This window comes from Hipposideros armiger, unplaced genomic scaffold, assembly GCF_001890085.2.
Source record: "Hipposideros armiger isolate ML-2016 unplaced genomic scaffold, ASM189008v1 scaffold_128, whole genome shotgun sequence".
NCBI lineage: Eukaryota > Metazoa > Chordata > Mammalia > Chiroptera > Hipposideridae > Hipposideros > Hipposideros armiger.
Window position 1 is genome coordinate 2175925 of NW_017731478.1, and position 19471 is coordinate 2195395.

A 19471-nucleotide genomic window follows, 5' to 3' on the forward strand; every position below is an offset into this window, starting at 1 on the left:
GTATGAAGATATTCATTGTAACAATTTATAATAACAAAATTTACAATTTAAGTGTCTATCTGCAAAGGCCTGGTAAATGTTGGTTTCATCCATATACTGGATTAGTAAATATGTGTCTGTCAAAAATGAAATAGGTATGTATGTGTTGACATGTAATAACACTATATTAAGAGAAAAAAGAGAGTAACAGAATAGTATACTTAGTCTAAGATCGTCACTAAACTATTAGCATTTTTATTTATGGGAGTGGGGTTAAAAATGTTCACTTTTTGATTTATACCTTTCTCTCTAGTTTGATCTTTTTCAAAAAATGTGTGCTATATTTTAAAAAATCTGAAAAAATATTCTTCTTTTTTAAAAAAAGATAAGACAGGACAACTACTGTCTTAAACTATAATAGAAATACAGAAATCTAAAATGAAATGTTTATAAAAAATATAGGACTTATATTTCCAATTTGTTTCTACATATCTAATGAATTAAGGGTAGGAGGGAGGTTTGAAATGACCTGATAAATTCACTTCACCATTCATCTACCTTATGCAGTATTCCACTAAGACTGATGACCAAATCTTTTGTGCTCGTCAGTAAAGGAACCATTTCCAGGGCTTTGGCCAGGAGCTTGGAATGCTGCTGCTTTGCAGACGCCGAGCTCGCATCTCCCTGACCGTGGCTGGTGTTCGTGTTGTGGAGCAGGGTTTCAATGAATAGCTGAAGGGCTGCATCACAGTTCAGCTGAAAGGTGCTAAAAGAGGTATCCAGTTACACACCAATCTTCCCAAATGCATGAGTTTGCACACAAAATTTCTCACAGAAAACTGAGGTCCGTGCTCCCATCACTGAATCTAACCCTCCCGTTGTCCAGTCTTATAACCAGATAGTCTACCTGTCAGCGGAGTTAATGATTGCCTTTAAAAAGTCAGATATTATTCATGGTCTTCCCACCATCTTGGAGCCTGTGGAGGCCTGCCGGTGACAGGACTCCTAAAACAATGGGTGTGTCTGGAAGGCTGCGGTCCCAGGCCATTTTGGGGGGAACCACAGGGAGCATACAGCTCCTCTTAACATTGAAGGTGTTTATGCTGGAGATGAAACTGAATTCTATCTGGGCAAGAGATGTGCTTATGTGGAGGAGGCCAAGGACAACACAGTGACTCCTGGTGGCAAATGGGACAAAACCAGAGTCATCTGGGGAAAGGTAACTTGTGCTCATGGAAACAGTGGCGTGGTTCGTGCTGAATTCCAAAGCAGCCTTTCTGCTAAGACCAATGGATACAGAATCCATGTAATGCTGTACCCCTCAAGATTTAAACATATTGGGAAGTAATGAAGGTGTATATTTGTAAAACAAACAAACAAACAAAAAAACAGATATTCTTGCTGGGCATGAATAAAACAAACTGTCACAATACTGGGGGGAAATCTGCAATAAAATTGAAAATATTTATGTCCTTTAATAGAGCAATTCCGCTTTCACACACGTCACAAAAGTAGCCAAGATACATGTATAAAGATGTCCACTGCAACAACTATTTGTAATATTTAAAAATTGGAAACAACTCAATCATCCATCAACAAAGGGCTGGTTAAATATCTTATTCACACAAAGAAATACTACAGAGTTCAGCAGATACAAAGAGAAGCTACATGTCCTGATCCTGAAGACACTGGTAAGGAATGATACAAGCTTCAGAATGGTATGTAAAGTATGATTCTGCTTTTGATAAATTTTTAAAAATGCACATCAGTGCAAGCAAAGGAAAATAAAAAAACACGAATAAAGTCCAAACACTTTTAACAGTGATTATTCCCTGAAGGATGGGATAATGTGGGACTTTAATATGTTCCATCTAAATTAGAAAAAAAAGTAAAATAAACATTTAAAAACTAAGAATGAGGTTAGTTGGAAAAAAAAATTAAAAAAAAAAAAGAATGAGGTTAGTAGTATAGACAAAGACACAACTGAATTGCCTTTTTAAGCCCTATTAATAAGACAAAGATAGTTTAATTTTTCTACAGAATAACTGAAATATCAAGAAAAGCTTTAAGTACAACCACTTTAAAATCATTCCCTGAAATTCTAAGGGTCATCTAAATTTAGTCAGCTGGACTATGTAAGACAAAAGTGTCACTTCAACAAACCATCAATGCCACATAAGCCTAACAACTGTGAAATGAACTTGACATTATTATAGCTATTTATAGTTCAGAAAAGGGGGTCAGTACCATAAAACACAAAAATCTACCAGAAGTTCAAATTAATAAATGAGAGTGCGCATGGCCTCGTTCTGGATTTGTAGCCATCCAAACTGATGAATTGTGTAGTTTTGTTATTTCAAAGTGCAGTTAAGTCAGAGCTCCTTAGAACTCTGAGCAGCCAATAGTCCTGGGGTGACAGCCAGGGCCATTACTCTACCCACCACCATCCATACACAGGGAGAAAGAACTAGACACCTGCCTGGTAAGGAAACGTCCTAAGCAGCCTCATTGTCAATAACTCAGATTCAACTGATCTGTCACAAATTGGATGAGGGTTTCAGCAACCCTAGTATCTTAGAAGCAGTCACTTATTATTTGACCTGAGCAAGTCACCTAATATGGGTTTGCTTCCTCATATATAAATTAGCAATAATAAGCAAAAAAAATTATAAAAGTTAAATGAGATGATGGGTGTGAAAGCTCTTTGAAACTAATAATGTGCCAGATCGGTCATCATATTTATTACATAGAAACATCTGAGATATAAGTCACAAATCATCTATTTCTCTACTCATCACAGTAAGCTGCATTTATAAATAACAACTAGTCTTTAGTTTTATTTATTCACTTATTTTTTTTAAAATTCTTCCTAAATCATACTTTTCACTAATTTTAAATTTAAGATTCCCTTGTTCCTAAATTGCTCTACTTAGAAGCTTAATTGAGCAGACTATTCCCAAACTTCCTTGATCATGGGAACCATCTAAAGCTCCTAGTCAGGATCAGATTCCTTGGTCTCAGACCAGACCTGCTGAGTCAGAACCACCAGGGAGGGGCCCTGGAATCTGTATTTTTAATCAAGTGCCCTAGGTGATGCTTATCATGAGGCAAATTTGGGAAACACCAAACAGTGAATTCAAAAGGTGATGATGTCCTAAGAGAATTTAATCTGGTTCTGGATTTATTATTCAGTTTGGGGGTGATCGAAAGAAAACAGAGGTCTTTGGACCACAGGTAATGATCACCGTTATTAATCTGTTCTTGCGGTAAGGATTACCAGTTTGTTAAGCTAACAGCAGAAATACATTAACATTTAAAGAACTACCTGCAATATTCCAGAATGAGGCTTGTGTCCATATCTATATTCTCCACAAGGGCTTTAATGAGGTCTTTCTTGGTGAGAAAATGTTGCCTGAAAACCGGCTGAAAAGAAATCTAGAAATAGAAAGAGAACAATGACAAGACCCACTAAACCGTAATGTATTAGAATAAGGGCGCCATTGAGACCTGCCTTTTTATTACCCCTTTTTTATAGAGAAACATTTTTCTATAGCTCCTCCAACTTCTATTTTCATCACACTACCCAACTCGACCACAATTCTGAGATTTCAGGTCTAGGTTGCTGTGGGTCCAAAGTCTCTCTGTCACACTAACCCTTGCCTCTTCATCAGTAAGTTTGGTTGTTAGCAACAACCAGTCTCATTACTGCATAGGAATTAGGCTTCGAAACATATAGCACTTCTGCAGTGGTTACATTCCTGATAAGTCGATTATTTGCAAATGATATAAAATGTTTTACATTTATAGTAAAGAAAATAGGATTTTATTCGTCTATTTTTGCAAAGTTAAAAATAAGGGCCACTTACTTTTCCCTGGTAGGAGTTCTTAAAGCTTGGTATATACATTTTAATATTATCTTTAACCAAATAGCAGCAGTACTAAAGGATGACCTAGAGGCTCGGCCTGAAACAGCATAAATGTCAATTGATGCCAGATGTATTCCTATAAACGAGGAAGCTAAGCAGATGAAAATGTCAAGCCTCTTTTAATTTCCTTAAAAATACAGAAAAAAGGAAATGAAGCAAAAGGTCCTTTATTTCTTTGAAAGCACTAATGTGTGTACTTAATATAACTAAAATTTATGAGTCAGTATATCTATCTATCTATATATATCTCCTCTCCTCAAAGGTAAAGGATAATGAGATCTTTGTTTTAAATTTTCCAGCTGGGCAGATATCAGAATGGGTAAAACTTCAAGGCGCTACGAAGAATACTCACACCAAGTTTACCAAGACGAATACCCCACTGGGCATCAGTACTGAGTTCACGGAACTTAAACACCATTTCCGTTTCCTGATAGAGACTGGCCAGCTGAGAGCCCACCAGAGATATTGCCTAAAAAATGAAAATGGAATTAAAATTCAATTGCAAATAGAATATATTCTAATGCCTTTTAGATGAAACCCAACAATGAAAAATAGCAACGTTTCTGTGTGCTATCAGCATGGAATGTTACATATTGCTTTGTACACAGTCATTATTTAGACAATATTTAGGTCATTCAGTTTTTAGTATGATGCCATAAGTTTAGTTGGGCTTTCCTTCATAAGAGAAAGCCAACTTTTTGAGTTATCCCACAAGTAAAACCCCCATAAAAGACAAGTTTTAAAACCCACCACACCAAAGGGAAGTTTTGCATCTGTTCAACTTGTCGTACAACAAAAAAAAAACAGTTCATAGATCTAAGGTTTCAAATACACTAAAGTATAAGAAGTAAGGTTCTATAGCTGCATACAGATTTTAAGAAATAAAAAATATCGTAAGATCCTTTTGTAGTTCATAAGTGTGATGATTGGATGTTCATGCTGTTGTGTGAGATGTGCTTCCCTTGAACCTTGTTACGACATTGGCACATTACCCGTCTGATGTTAAAAAAAAAATCATAATTGTTTTTTTAATATTTTTTAATTTTAATTTTTATTGGGAAACTGTTTCTCCAGGACCCATCAGCTCCAAGTCAAGCAGCTGTGTTCAATCTAGTTGTGGAGGGCAACTTGGCCCATGTGGGAACCGAACTGGCAACCTCAGTGTTATGAGCCTGCGCTCTAACCACCTGAGCTAACGGGCCGCCCAAAATTGTAATTCTTTGAGTTGAGCAATGCTTATGACCTGCATATATATTCACCAGTGTGTCATTAGTCAAAGAAAAGCTGGTAGAAACCAAGTGAGTCAGAGTGACATTTGTTCCGCTAAATCTTTCGTACTTCAAGAACTGACAGAGTACTTCCAGGTCATACCAAGATTTTGTCGTAATTCTGCCAGGCTTTATCTATGAGCTTCCAGAGATTTTCAAACACTTCTTTTTGGGGTAAGAGGGTGCAGTAACCCAATGCCAAGTCAAGGTCCACCAGGCGACAATTAAATACCTATGGGAAGAAAGCATCGAGAGAAGCCAATTCTTCACAATGAAAACAGAATTCAGCCTCTAAAGCAGCGGTTCTCAACCTGTGGGTCGCGACCCCTTTGGGGGTCGAACGACCCTTTCACAGGGGTTGCCTAAGACCATCAGAAAATACATATTTTCTGATGGTCTTAGGAACTGAGACACCACTCCTCTATCTGTCTCCAGGTGGGTCCGCCCACATGCAGATACGCCCACATACGAGTACCCGGCTTCAAGACAAAATTTCATTTATTTGTAATTAGAAATAAATATTTCACAATATATAATTACATATTGTTTTTGTGATTAATCACTATGCTTTAATTATGTTCAATTTGTAACAATGAAAATACATCCTGCATATCAGATATTTACATTATGATTCATAACAGTAGCAAAATTACAGTTATAGAGTAGCAACGAAAATAATTTTATGGTTGGGGGTCACCACGACATGAACTGTATTAAGGGGTCGCGCAGCGTTAGGAAGGTTGAGACCCACTGCTCTAAAGGCTTGTCGCTAAATTTAATTGTAGGCCCTATGAAAGAACAAGTGTTTCATGAAAAGTTATAGTAAAGAGTTCCAATTTGTTTGCTTGGTTTTCATGTCCTTTATCACTATTATAAATGTAAGGAGAGCACCTATAACAAGTTCTGCATGCCATGGAACCCTTACCGTCTCTTCTACCTGACTATCTCATCACTTTTCTTCAAATCCCCAATGTCTCCTCCCCCTCCTCACTCTTACTTAACCTCACTGAGATATCAGAAGCAACCAGAAGAGAACAACAACAAAAAAAGAGCTTTCCAAGAACAAATACTCACTTTGTGCAACAGTGTTGTAGCATTTGCCCTGACGAACGTAACGGCCTTCTCTTTCAATACCATAATAACTTGCTTTGATTTAACTAATGTGGTCTTTCCAAACAACTTTTAGAAAAGAACAAAAGACTCATTAGGCCCACCTCTATGCATCACTCTGAAAACTTTGCTTAAATATTAAGGAACTTCAAAAATTCATCATTAGAAGCAAAAAGTATTGGCATTTAATCTACAATGACAGGAAACTGGGGCTGGGGGAGAAGTGACTAGGACAGGGCAGAAAAGGAACTTTAAAAAATATCTTGATTTTTAAATGAACCTATACCTTTGAATCTATATGTAGAATGTAGCATCGATGACAAGGTGAATACATTGGTTGATACACTTCAAACATGTGCATTTTAATTTTGAAAGCTATACTTCAATAATTTTTTTCAAAATTGGCATTTAGTAAACATTAACAGAGTAGTAGAAATACATGTGATTCCTTCTGAGACCAACTTCAGAAGCAAGTGATAACAGGCAGTATGTCTTCCAGAATCTGTTCATTGATGCTATCAGGTAATAATTATAATAATTTGGGCCACAATAAAACAAACAGCCAATAGAGAGTTTTGACCGAATGTGGTCACTGGGCTCGGAGTAGAAAGACTGACCATAGCAACCTAAAAGCTCAGGTAATGTATTTTACCTCCCCGAATTTGAATTTCCTCATTTGCAAGTGGAGACCCCTCAGGGTTGTACAGACTGAGTAGGAAATGTGTGCCAGTACCCTTGGACACCACCTGAATGTTAGTACTCAACAACTGTCTCTTTAACATTAAATGTTTCTGACAAATTATCGATTTCCTTGCTACAGAGCCAAAGAGGAAAACGTGGACTCCAAATTCCTGTGTTTGTCCGTGCTTTTGTGTTGATAGTCACCCAAAGTGAAAGTATTTGTTCTCGAAACTATACCTTTTCGCTCAAGCTGACATCCATGAAGTTTGACACAGAGTACTGAAGACAGGTACCAAATGAGCAAACTACAAATCTGAGGGCCAGCTCCCACTGGCTAGATTCTTGAAGGTTCTGGAGCAGGGCAGAGATGGAATTTATGCTGGGTAATATAAGGCTGGCTCCTGTGAAATGACAGAAGTGTTTTGTTTGAGTAAAAATATTTAAAATTCAGATTTTTTTTTTAAAAAAACTAAGGGAGATCATATTATTGGAAACTGTTTTCAAAAACAGCATACTTCAGGGCCGGCCGAGTGGCGCGATGGTTAAGAGCTGGCTTGGGATGCCAGAGGGACCCGGCTCGGATCCCACATATGAGGGCCAGTGACACTGCCCTCTACAGCTAAGATGCTGAACAACAGCTCAACCTGGAGGTGGGCTGCTGTGAGTCACCGGCGCCGGTGTAGGCTGCAGCCCCTGCTGCAGTGGGTTGCCATGGGCTACCGTGTGTAGCCAGCAGCCAGCATGAGCGGCCAGCAGCCAGAGTGAGTGGCCAGCAGCCGCAGTGAGCGGCCGTCCAGAAAGCCGGCGACTGATCTGCCTCACCCGGGAAGAGCGCAATGATGGTGCCGACTTGGGCCAGTGAAGCAACGTCCTCCACAACTAGACTGAAGAACAAAGCAACAGCAACTTGTCTGTCCCCCTTCCCCCAATTCCCCAGCACCATTCCCATCCCCCCAATTCCCCAATAAAAATCTTTAAAAAACAAACAAACAAACAAAAACCCCCAGCATACTTCATCAATGCAGATCATGCTCAGAGAATTGGTTCTCAAAGTTAGTAAATGAGAGTTAACTATGAGGCTTGATTTAAGCCAGAAAATATCTCAGTCCACTAGATAATGAGGTACTTAGATTGTAACTGGTCTATTTTGAGATGCTTAAATCATTAGCTGAGGAAAACCACTTCTCTACTTAGAAGACCAAAATTGATTAAAAGATTCAAAAAAGTTAAGGCTATATAATGACATACTTTTTCTGACCCATTGGAAGAATAACAATGTAACAGTGATAAGTAACTACATAAAGAACATTAAGTCAGATTCACATTCAGGGTTTCAAGGAATTTCTATGCTGGTATATTTACAAAGTCGTAACACAATGATATACATTTCTGATGTCGAATACCTTCACTAATGGAGCAGTACGGTAAACTTGTAGAATCCAGGGGATGTCTCTTGCTTTCTATGAAAGAGAATAAATTAAATAACACTACATTAAATAATTCTTATGTAGCACATATTCACATCACAGAGATATTTAAATATTGTGTTATTATCAAATAATGTTCTCAAGCAAACTGCTACTTTAAAAAAACCTTAAGTATACATACAGAAAAATATACAGCTAAGTGTATGTACAACTTGATAAATTTCCACAAAGTGAATACATCCAAGTAATAGCAACCAGACCAAGACACAGAACATTACCGGCACCCAGGAACCCCCTTTTGCCCCCTCCCAGTCATTATCTACCCCGAAAGTAACCACTACCCTCACTTGAAACAGCATGGCTTCCTTATAGCTTGTCCTTGTTCTTCATGTAAATGAAATCATACACTATGCATTCTTTTGTGTCTGGCTTCTTTTGCTCAGCATCTTGCCTGGGAGGTTCATCCGTATTACTGTGTGTAGTTCTAAACCTAAACCTCTACAGTTTAAGCTTACCTAAAGCAGAAATACATAGAAAGTAACGACATAAGTGAGATTTACCCGCTAGAGGGACAAGGGACGAAATCAATTCATAAATGACCGGGAGCACCATCTGTGACTCAAGAACGATTCCATCTTCACTGAAGAAGTCACTAAAAGACCACTCTTCATAGGGATCTTTATGAGTTCCAAAAGAAGTCTAAATACCAAACCATACAGAAAAGACAAAAATAAGTCCACTCTAAAACACAGACAACCATCTTCACCAAGCAGAATCCAGAATCAGAGATATTAGAGCCAAACGCAGTTTTGATGGTCAAATACAATTATGTAGTCATTTTCTTCTGGTCGATGCCTTATAAGAATGCCATTTTAAATGTCATTGTTACCCTAAGATAGGGACAATGGCCAGAGATGCCTTGTTTGAGGCCCAGTGTTTCATAAGATTGTGCAAATTCAAGCCAATAAGAGTGACTAGAAAAAAAGAAGTGGTCTCGTGCCCACTAGTCTAGAATAAGAAACTACAAGAGATAGAGTCAGTGTTTGTGCAAATGACGCGAGTGACTTAAAAGTGGTGCATAGTGGATTGGCAGGGCTTTGGCTTAAGGAAAAGAAATTCAAAAGCAATTTACTTTCGCTAGAATTCCACAGTCATCCATTTGGCATTGTCTGGACAGTTCTACTGCTGTTAACGTATATTTACATAGTTCTAAAACGTCTAGTAAAATATCTGAAAGAAAATGGAGAAAAATCATTAAACTCATATTTCATGTGTTTGGAATAATGAAAACAACCTTTGAAAAACTACCATTCAAAATTCTAAGCAAGGCCACAAAATAGAGAGAGAGGTTTCCGCATAACCCTAAATGATACAGTTCAGCTGTTTTCTTAAGCTTGGCTGGAAACAAAGATCAGATATGGGGAGGCAAGGAATTTCAGTCCTACGAAAGCGAGTATCATCAACCGTCAGAAACAACATCGTTAGTATTTGGAAATATTTAAAAACAATCATCCCCACAGAGAATCGATTATAATCATCCCTTTGTACAATGGAGATATGACCTCTTCTCTCGTTACTGCAATGTTCAATTAAAGAGACAAGTGTGATAAGAACCAGAGACTATCAGATGATGTACATTATAAATCTTGTCACCTGGACTGCAGATGGTGGCAGCTTGGCAGGCTAGCTCATGTATAATGGAGGGAAGATGCAGTCCCACAGGGGTTGTCATTGGAACGTCATTAGCCAGCATCTGACACAGCTTCTGACATGTCAGAAACAGCAATATCCCGGTGTCGGCGTTGCAGTGATACTTATACAAGTCTCTGTGGAAGAAAGGAGTGTGGGAACTTAGAATACTCGTATCGACAGCAAATGCATTTGCCTTTCTTGGGTCAATACATAACCACCACCACCACTTAAACTGTCTTGATGGCATACAGAGCGCTTTGTTTTCACCTTATTTGGGGATGCCGTTCACTGTGGGAGTGAAAGGTTAGGTTACCTAACTGCGGTATTGGTCACTTGTCCTCTGTGCCGCCTCTTTCTGACCCAGAAGTCCAAAACAGGCTCTCCGGGCAAGAAAGCAAGACTCACTTCCGTGAAAGTGAAAGCGTCACTGGCCCCCACCCTCGTTGTCCCGCAGGCATAATGGAAGCGAATGCTCCTTTCAGATGGGCAGTGGGATGCGGAGAGCCGGAACTCACCTGCATTTTCTCAGCGCCATTTCCACGTTCCCGTCGTTTAAGGCCCTCAAGGTCAGCTCGGCCTCCAGCTCCGGTGGGGACACGTGCAGGGCCAGTGCCTGTCTGTGCAGCCTGGACTCAGGGCTCAGGGTCTTCTGCTCGGTGCTCTGGGGTTGGTGTTTCGCTTGCGCGACTTCTTGGGCTTTAATGTACTGTTCCCGCAGCTCTGCTAACAGGGAACGATTGCTGTAATCTCCAAAGGAAAGGAACACCTCACAGTTCTCCTGTGGCAAGGCAAACAAGACAAAGCCCAAGGCTGTTCAGTGTGTCGATTGTGGAAAAACCATCTTAGGCCTCAGACCTGCTTTCTTCTCTCTCCCTCAAAGACGACTCCCATGTGCTTTAGGGGTTTAAGGCTTCCTAGTTGCAGTTATGAAAGAAATAATAGTGTAACAAGTTTGGAAAAACAGGAAAACATCACCTTATCCCAGGGTTTTCTCAGCATCAGCACTACTGACTGACACTGTGGGGGAGCCCTGAACAGAAGGAGGGGGATCAGGGGTTAGATTTGGGCAGTCAGTTCCACCCTGGTGGCTTGAAGGAGCCAGTTCTGCTCTTTTCTAGAATAGCTCCTGAGGGGCTGCTGAGTCCAGACCTAGAGTTTATCTTTCTGACCCAATTAACAAAAGATCCCCTGGGAGCCAGGGGAGGACTGGAGAGGTGGTGGAGTGTGTCAGACTTGTCGCTTTGGTGCCATACTTCAGGGCAGGGTTTCTTAATCTTGCCAGATGATTCTCTGTTGTGGGGGCTGCCCCGTGCATAGCAGGTTTGGCAGCACGCCAGGCCTCTCTACCCACTAGATCTGGCACAATAAACGTTCAATAAACAGCAGCACGATAAATACACATGACTTTGCCTAGATCAGCGGTTCTCAACCTGTGGGTCGAGACCCCTTTGGGGGTCGAACGACCCTTTCACAGGGGTCGTCTAAGACCATCGGAAAACACATATTTTCGATGGTCTTAGGAACCGAGACACCGCTCCTCTATCCGTCTCCAGGCAGGTCCGCCCACATGCAGATACACCCACATACGAGTACCCGGCTTCAAGACAAAATTTCATTTATTTGTAATTAGAAATAAATATTTCACAATATATAATTACATATTGTTTTTGTGATTAATCACTATGCTTTAATTATGTTCAATTTGTAACAATGAAAATACATCCTGCATATCAGATATTTACATTACGATTCATAACAGTAGCAAAATTACAGTTATAGAGTAGCAACGAAAATAATTTTATGGTTGGGGGTCACCAAAACATGAGGAACTATATGAAGGGGTCATGGCATTAGGAAGGTTGAGACCCACTGGCCTAGATCAAAACTACTGCTTTAAAATATTTCTCACTTTCGAATTTAAGAACATGGAGAAGTAAAGTTATGCTGACTCCCCAGGTGCTTTTCACAAAGACATCTATTGTCTAATATAGTAGGTCTCAAATGTTTGGTCATAGCACTTCATTAAACTCTTAACAATTATTGAGAACCCCCAAAAAAACTTTTGTTTATGGGATACCCATCAATATTTACCATATTAGAAATTAAACAGAAAATTTTAAAACATAAGGGCGATATAAAACTGTACAGTCCATTAGCCATCAGAGCGATGATGTTGTGCTATTATGAAGCCTATGGACAAACAAAGCAAATAATTTCTTATTGCTGTCAATATAGTTTTAATCTCATGGATCCCAAAGGGTCTTACGGACCCTTGAGATTCCCTGGGCTGTACTTTGAGAAATCGTGGTCCAATAAACTATGGTAAATTATTTCTTCTTTACAGGTTGAGATAAGACAATCGAGAGATAACTCTGTCAACGTGAATTTTAAGTTTTCACAAAGAGATCCCTGAATCTATCCAGTTTTCTATTTGATAAAATTCATCAGTTAACTCTGAAAGTCCTTCTACCTGCAAAATCTTTTACAGGAAAGCCCTTGAGCCAAAATGTTAATTTCAAATCTCAAGTCTTAGGGCAGTTAATCAATTCAAAGTTAACAGAAATTAATTTTTAAGAAAAATTAAATTGTCTAGAATAAAACTATAAAAAAAATTAAGATATTATGAAGTAGTAGACAGTAATCTTTTGGGCCAGTGTCTATAGACAATTCACCGTCTTTCACAATATTTAGAGACACTGTGGTGCCTCAGTTTCCTCATCTGTAAAGGAGAATTATAATGGTACCCTCTGAGTTGAACTATTGTGACAATTAGATAATACATGGCATGCCTGACACATAGTAAGCACTGAGTAAATGATAACTATTGCCAGCTATCATTCAGGGACATCTGAGTTAAATCAATAATCTATAAAGATACCTTAAACCAAAATGTTTTTTAACAAAAGCATAAACTAGAATACAGTTAAAACTGAGAGAGCAGTTCCTTAAAAAACTAATATAGAATTACCACATGACTCAACAATCCCTCTCGTAGTCCTTGTACATCCATGTTCACAGCAGCATTATCCACAATAGCCAAAAAGTAGAAACAACCCACATCGTTTCCAAGTGTCGATCAATAGATAAAGAAAGAAAATGTGGTATATTCATGCAATGGAATGTTATTCTGCCAGAAAAAGGAATGAAGGTCTATACATGCTACCATATGGATGAACCTCGAAAACATTATACAAAGAAAGCCAAGTACAAAAGGACCAATAGTGTATGATTCCACTTATGTGAAATATATAGAGTAGCAAATTCATAGAGACAAAAGGTAGATTAGAGGTTACCAGAGGCTGGGGGCTGGGGGGAGAGAAGAATAGAAAGTTGTTGCTTAATGGGTACAGTTTCTACCTGAGGTGATAAAAGGTAGATAGATAGTAGTGATGGTAATGGTTGGACAACATTGTGAATGTAATTTGTGCTACTGAATTTTATATAGAAGACTGATAAAAATGGCGAATTTTATGTCGTATGTAGTTTGCCACAATTAAAGAAATAATGCGATATTTCAAAAACGATTGAATTATACACTTTGGTGAATAAAATATATGGTATGTGAATTACATCTCAATAAAACTGCTTTAAAAAAAAGAAAGAGAAGGAAAGCCAGTATATCTAATATTCCCAAAGGCTAGTGCAGAAAACTTTCAGGACGGCTGATCATCAATGTCAAAATGCCCTGATTAGTCAAGTAATCATGTTCAATAAAGCTTAACCCTTTTTCTGTGACGATTGGATACATCCAAATGAATATTTCCATCCGTTGACTGCGGATGTAAACTTCCAGAAAGGAAGTATAGGAAAGCAGATGTACATTTTTCTATATTTTTGTATTTTTCAAGAATGAATACCAATAGGAAATTTGTACACATAAAACAATGTCATTTATATACAAATTAGCTCAAATTGTTATTAAATGCATAAAATAGTCAAAACATCAACTTTTTGCTTTTTGTGGATTTCTGACACATTTTGAAAAAAAAAACTTGGAATCAATGCAGGGAAAGCGTTTAACATCTTTACCTGTAAGCTAGCAACAGCTTTAAATAGCTTCAAGTTTTCTCCACATTCATCCTTCTTCTGCGGATTGTCTGTAATTAAATGTTTAAAAGTTATAGCAGACATCCAAATTCCTACATTATCAGAACTTAACAAAGCTAAAATTTTAATTAGCTTTGGTTTTCATATCTCAAGTCTTCAGGAGTTCTTTTGAGATGCTTCTACAAGATAATTGAAGTACAAAAAAGAAATCTATTCTTTCTGAAGGTGGAACAGAGAAGTTTATGTGTTTTAGGAAAAATGGCAATTTTCCTGAAATAAATTATAGCTCTTTTTTAGCCCAAGAGTTATTGTACTTTGCTAATCATTTTGTTTAAGTTCAAGGTTAAATGGGTCCCCCCGCCCCCTATCATAACTAAATGATCAGTGAGAAATATGAATAATAATTGCAAGGCACCAAAGAAATCTAGTCGAGAGTTAAATAGCTTACTGAAGCATATAAACAAATGATAAGTTGATTCTATTCTTACACTACTAATTAAAAGAATAAGGCAAGTAAGACCTTTCATGAAGAAAAATGGGTGGGATTAATAAAATGGATGGTTAATCAGAACCAGAAAAACTGTGGGTAAGGGTAAAAGCTGTCATTGAAGCTCCTTTCTGAAAAGGATACACTTTAGAATAAAACTAAGATGAGGGAACAGAGGTGGAAACTACCTTTCTGAATGTTGCACAGCATTTTAAGAATCTCTACTGACGTCTTCACTACAGACATTCTCCAAGCCTTGTCCTAAAAAGAAATATGCAAAATGAAATCTATTTCCTTTATTTGCCACTCCAGTAGTACATACACAAATACATAAAAACTATAGCAGAAAAAAAAACAATAAAAAGAGCTGAGAATTTGAGAGGTCTGTGTTAGAGGGAGTTGAGTGGCTATGAAATGAATTATATTGAATCACATATCATCTAAACATGAAAAGCACGAGTATAGACTCTTGGATATATGATTTAGAAATACCATAGAATATACACCTTTCAGCTATAGACACTTTTTTTTTTTATAGTTTTTGCTTATTATATGGAAAAGCTCTCTGGAAAAGTTAAAATGAATGTAACTTAATTAGCCTAGAGAACTGAAGTCAATCCTTATCTTCAAGACTAAAAAAGGTTAAAAAAAAAAATAGCCAAACAGGGAAAAGTTTAATTAAAGGACATGCTGGATAGAAGGGCTAGGTCCACACAAAAAAACATTTTCTATCAGATGCAGTGCAGGTTGATGGTTACGAACACAGACTTTGGTGTCCGAGTTTGCCAGTTTCTAATAACCTCGGGAAAGTCACTTACCTTAAAATTTTAGTTTCTGAACTTTATAAGGTTCATAACTACTTCATAACTAAGAGAAAGTAGACAATTCATTTAAAGTATTTAACCTAAAGCCCACTGCATGGTAAGATCATAATATATATTAGATGTTAAAAAAAAACAAAAACAAACTCATTTCCCTAACGGTAACAAAATTACTGAAATGGAATGCTGAGACAGGTTGGGAGGTAACTAACTCTGAAGGTTTAAAAAACTCAACTATCCCGGATAAATTAGATGTTTGGTTTATTATCTCTATAAAGAGGTGAACTGGCTTTTTAAAAACTGTTTCTAAGTTTCAAAGTTCTAAGACTATTTAGATTTACATGGGTTCTGTGGCTGACATAATTAGATAGTAATGACTACAATGCAGAATATTGTTTATACTGCAAGGCATTATGGAAAACACTTTACATACAACAATGAATTCAATGAATCCTTCTGATTTGCAGATCCTAGATTATTCAGTGTGGACTAAAGCCACTGCTCCAAAGCAGCCTATTAGGCTTTTTATCTATGCAGTAAATCTACATGAGAATTTCTACATTAGGCTATTCCAGCAGTGAGAAGAGCAGATATTAATGCTCGTAAGTCTATCTTGTCTATCCTATTGCTTACTACCCATAAAGCTGGATTTCTCTATATTTTATTGAGTGGACATCTCACCTCTTTAGAATTATCTGGTTCTTCTTGTAATGCCAGTCGTGCCCAGATGATGACTCTTTCTGCAGTCTTCACAGCTTCAGCAGGAGGCAAAGACCTCAACAGAAGGACACAGTCCTCACCCTATAAACAGTGTTTCAGAGGAAAAAAAAAAAAAAGCAGCTGGTACCTTCGTGCAAAGGACAGTTTGGACTTACCTCGTTGTTTTCTATTTACAGATGAAAAGATATCATTTTGAAAAATCGATTATGGTAAGATAAAAATGTGAAAATTCTGTTTATGATGACAGCAAACAAAAATATTAAACTACCCTTTGTACTTTGTAGTAATTGTTAGGAATGCCAATGGTTATAGAACTATATAAAAATAAAGACTCTTAAGAATACAAAAAGGAGGGCCGGCCGAGTGGCGCGATGGTTAAGAACTGGCTTGGAATGCCAGAGGGCCCCGGTTCGGATCCCACATATGAGGGCCAGTGACACTGCCCTCCACAGCTAAGATGCTGAACGGCGGCTCAACCTGGAGCTGGGCTGCTGTGGGTCGCCGGCGATGGCGTAGACTGCAGCCCCTGTGGCAGTGGGTTGCCATGGGCTACCGTGTGTAGCTAGCAGCCAGCGTGAGCGGCCAGCAGCCGCGGTGAGCGGCCATCCAGAGGCCGGTGACTGATGTGCCTCGCCCGGGAAGAGTGCGATGATGGTGCCAACTTGGGCCAGTGAAGCAACGTCCTCCACAACTAGACTGAAGAGCAAAATGACAGCAACTTGTCTGTTCCCTTTCCCCCAGTTCCCCAGCACTGTTCCCATCCCCCCAGTTCCCCAGTGAAAATCTTTAAAAAAGAATACAAAAAGGAAGCCACATAGTCTATTCTGAAATCAAAGGGTTCTGTAGCATATACAAAACACAAATGTGCGTTTTGTTCATTACCGAAGAGTATGAAAGCCCATTAAGCTATTCACAAAAGACTTTGAAAGAACCTACAGATATGAAAAACATGGCCAATCTAACATCCAATGTTTCATCTTGGCATAACTTTATTTTGTGCTAATCTACTTGGATAATCTGAGTGTTTTGAGTTTTTAAGGATTTCGCTAACAAGAAACCATATGAAAGGACAATAGAAAACTTTCATACCTGATCTCTATCTATCAGGTCAATAATCTTCAGACTGTAGATTTCATCATCAGACAACATATATGCTTGGGCCACCTTCAAAGCATCTTCTAAAGAAGATGGGACGTCTTGTTTAAGAATGTATCTGACCACCCTCTGAAATAGAGATAATATATACATTTCATTGTTATGAAATCTCACAGAGAACCTAGAAATCATTTGTTCATGAGGCAACATATTCATTAAATTAAAATAAGGCAACAAGTAAGCTGGCATGAGTTGCCATGAGCCACCGTGAGCGGCCTTCCAATGGCCGGCGAGTGACTGCCTCAGCCGGGAAGAGCACAATGATAATACCAACATGGGCCAGTGAAGCAACACCCTCCACAACTAGACTGAAGAACAAAAGGACGGCAACTTGTCTGTTTCCCTTCCCGGATTCCCTAATGCTGCTCCCTCCCCCAATTCCCCAATAAAATATTTTAAAAAAAAAAAAAAAGGGCAGGAAAAAAAATACTAAGCTCTATGAAAAATTAAAACATGATTTATATTCTGAATTTTATGACAGCCCTGTCCAAATTCCTTCCCTCACTGGCTTTAGTGGGGTGTAATTGACAAATAAACACTGTATATATTTAAGGTGTACAATGTGGTGATTTCATATATTTCTTTAGATTCTTAATTCACTATTTGTGGTCCTTTCTACTCTAATAAACAACTGAACACCCTATTGACATTCTAACAAAAGGACAGTAGTAAAGAACCTAGATCTATTAACCTTTAAGAATATAAAATCCTCATTAAATTTCCCACGTTGCCCTACAAATGGAACAAAGTGGTTACAGGACTCTTCACTGCACTTACCATTATTTCCTTGTTTAAGAGGTTCACCTCCCTTATTCCATAGCCTCGTAAAAGTTTTTTCATCTCCATTAGTTTGTAACTTTCCTGTAATAACTTGACTCTGCAAGGAAATGTATTGATATTAACATGGGTCATCTTGTTTATGAAATACTAAGGGTCATGGTAAAGGTTAGAAAAACCATAAATGAATGTTAACTCAACACATGCGGTTGATACAACACCAAAAAAGTTGTTTGGTAGACTGTAATCTTACTTGGGATGGTCCATTTCTAAGTGCTGTTTCACTAGCTGCTCCACAGCTACACTCCAGGGAACCACCGCTGCATACATTATCTTAAGCACAGCATCAAATATGAGCTACGAAGACACACACAATGACAGTGAATAATAGCCCCGGGAGTCACATTTCATGTGCATTAATGACACTGCCTAATCTACAGCAGAGGTCTTACATCTACTGTATGGTAGCTTCTGGCTGCAAAAGCATATATTTCTTCCAATTTTCACACCTCAGAAACAATTTTGATATTTAGAAAAATTTAGGAAAGTATTTTCTCTGCTGCAAGTTAATTCATAGAGCTCTGTCACTTTCCATAGCTTCTGGGTTTAAAAATATTCTTCATGATTTTATTCATATTTTACAGTGGTGCCTAATAACAGTGTGAAGTTGAAATAAAGGCATAATGTAATGTATTTTTTAAATGTCTCTATGTCTATAGAACCATAGAAAAGCCTGGAAATATATGCATCCAATTGTCTGTGATGGTTCTTCTGGGGGTGAGAATGAAAAAACCTTTGCTTACCCCCCTCCGCCCAACCTCCTTGCTCTCTCTGGCTCTTTCTTTCTCTTCTCACCCTCCCTTCCTTCCTCCCCTTAGCCATCACTTCTGGAAAGTAAAGAACCTGACTTAGTGCCGGAAAAAAAAACAACCTTTGCTTTTAATTTCATAATTAAAGAAAATAGAATTATGGATGGTTTTTAATTATTTTTATTCCTTTTTCATAGTACACACATTCTCCTTAATAAATACATGTTGCTTTTGTGATCAGAAAAAAAATTCTAAGAAGAGACGCAATGGTGAAAAGGAATATTTGCACGGTCACCATTTACTCACATCTGTGTCAGATAAACACCCGATGACTGCCATGGCTTTCGCTTCCCATGCTGTCTCAAAGAGTGATGTGGACTTTGAGCTACATCTCTTCAATAAATCCTGAAAAGGGATAAGCAAATATATTCTTTAAACTTAAAACTTGCACACACACACACACACACAAAGTAAAAAACACATATAGATTAAATAGTTTTTATAGACGTGCAAAAAAACAAAACCTTCTCCTTAGTAGTGAATGTTGAACAATGGTCAAAAATGCAAAATTG

General features: G+C 38.1%; 1 protein-coding gene across 3 annotated transcripts in view; it reads right to left on the minus strand.

The window, feature by feature from the left end:
• KNTC1 (kinetochore associated 1) overlaps nucleotides 1-19471 on the minus strand; it is a 73291-nt gene that overhangs the window by 31681 nt on the left and 22139 nt on the right. For all 3 annotated transcript variants that reach the window (XM_019648980.1, XM_019648981.1, XM_019648982.1), the window contains 18 exons: nucleotides 19206-19304; nucleotides 18344-18447; nucleotides 18091-18190; nucleotides 17248-17382; nucleotides 16120-16239; nucleotides 14806-14878; nucleotides 14113-14180; nucleotides 10599-10861; nucleotides 10045-10217; nucleotides 9524-9621; nucleotides 8952-9090; nucleotides 8368-8424; nucleotides 7202-7365; nucleotides 6248-6352; nucleotides 5277-5405; nucleotides 4258-4374; nucleotides 3305-3414; nucleotides 538-745 (listed from right to left, as the gene is read on the minus strand). In XM_019648980.1, the coding sequence (XP_019504525.1) occupies nucleotides 538-745; nucleotides 3305-3414; nucleotides 4258-4374; nucleotides 5277-5405; nucleotides 6248-6352; nucleotides 7202-7365; nucleotides 8368-8424; nucleotides 8952-9090; nucleotides 9524-9621; nucleotides 10045-10217; nucleotides 10599-10861; nucleotides 14113-14180; nucleotides 14806-14878; nucleotides 16120-16239; nucleotides 17248-17382; nucleotides 18091-18190; nucleotides 18344-18447; nucleotides 19206-19304 (2262 nt within the window). The remainder of the gene's footprint in view (nucleotides 1-537; nucleotides 746-3304; nucleotides 3415-4257; nucleotides 4375-5276; nucleotides 5406-6247; nucleotides 6353-7201; nucleotides 7366-8367; nucleotides 8425-8951; nucleotides 9091-9523; nucleotides 9622-10044; nucleotides 10218-10598; nucleotides 10862-14112; nucleotides 14181-14805; nucleotides 14879-16119; nucleotides 16240-17247; nucleotides 17383-18090; nucleotides 18191-18343; nucleotides 18448-19205; nucleotides 19305-19471) is intronic.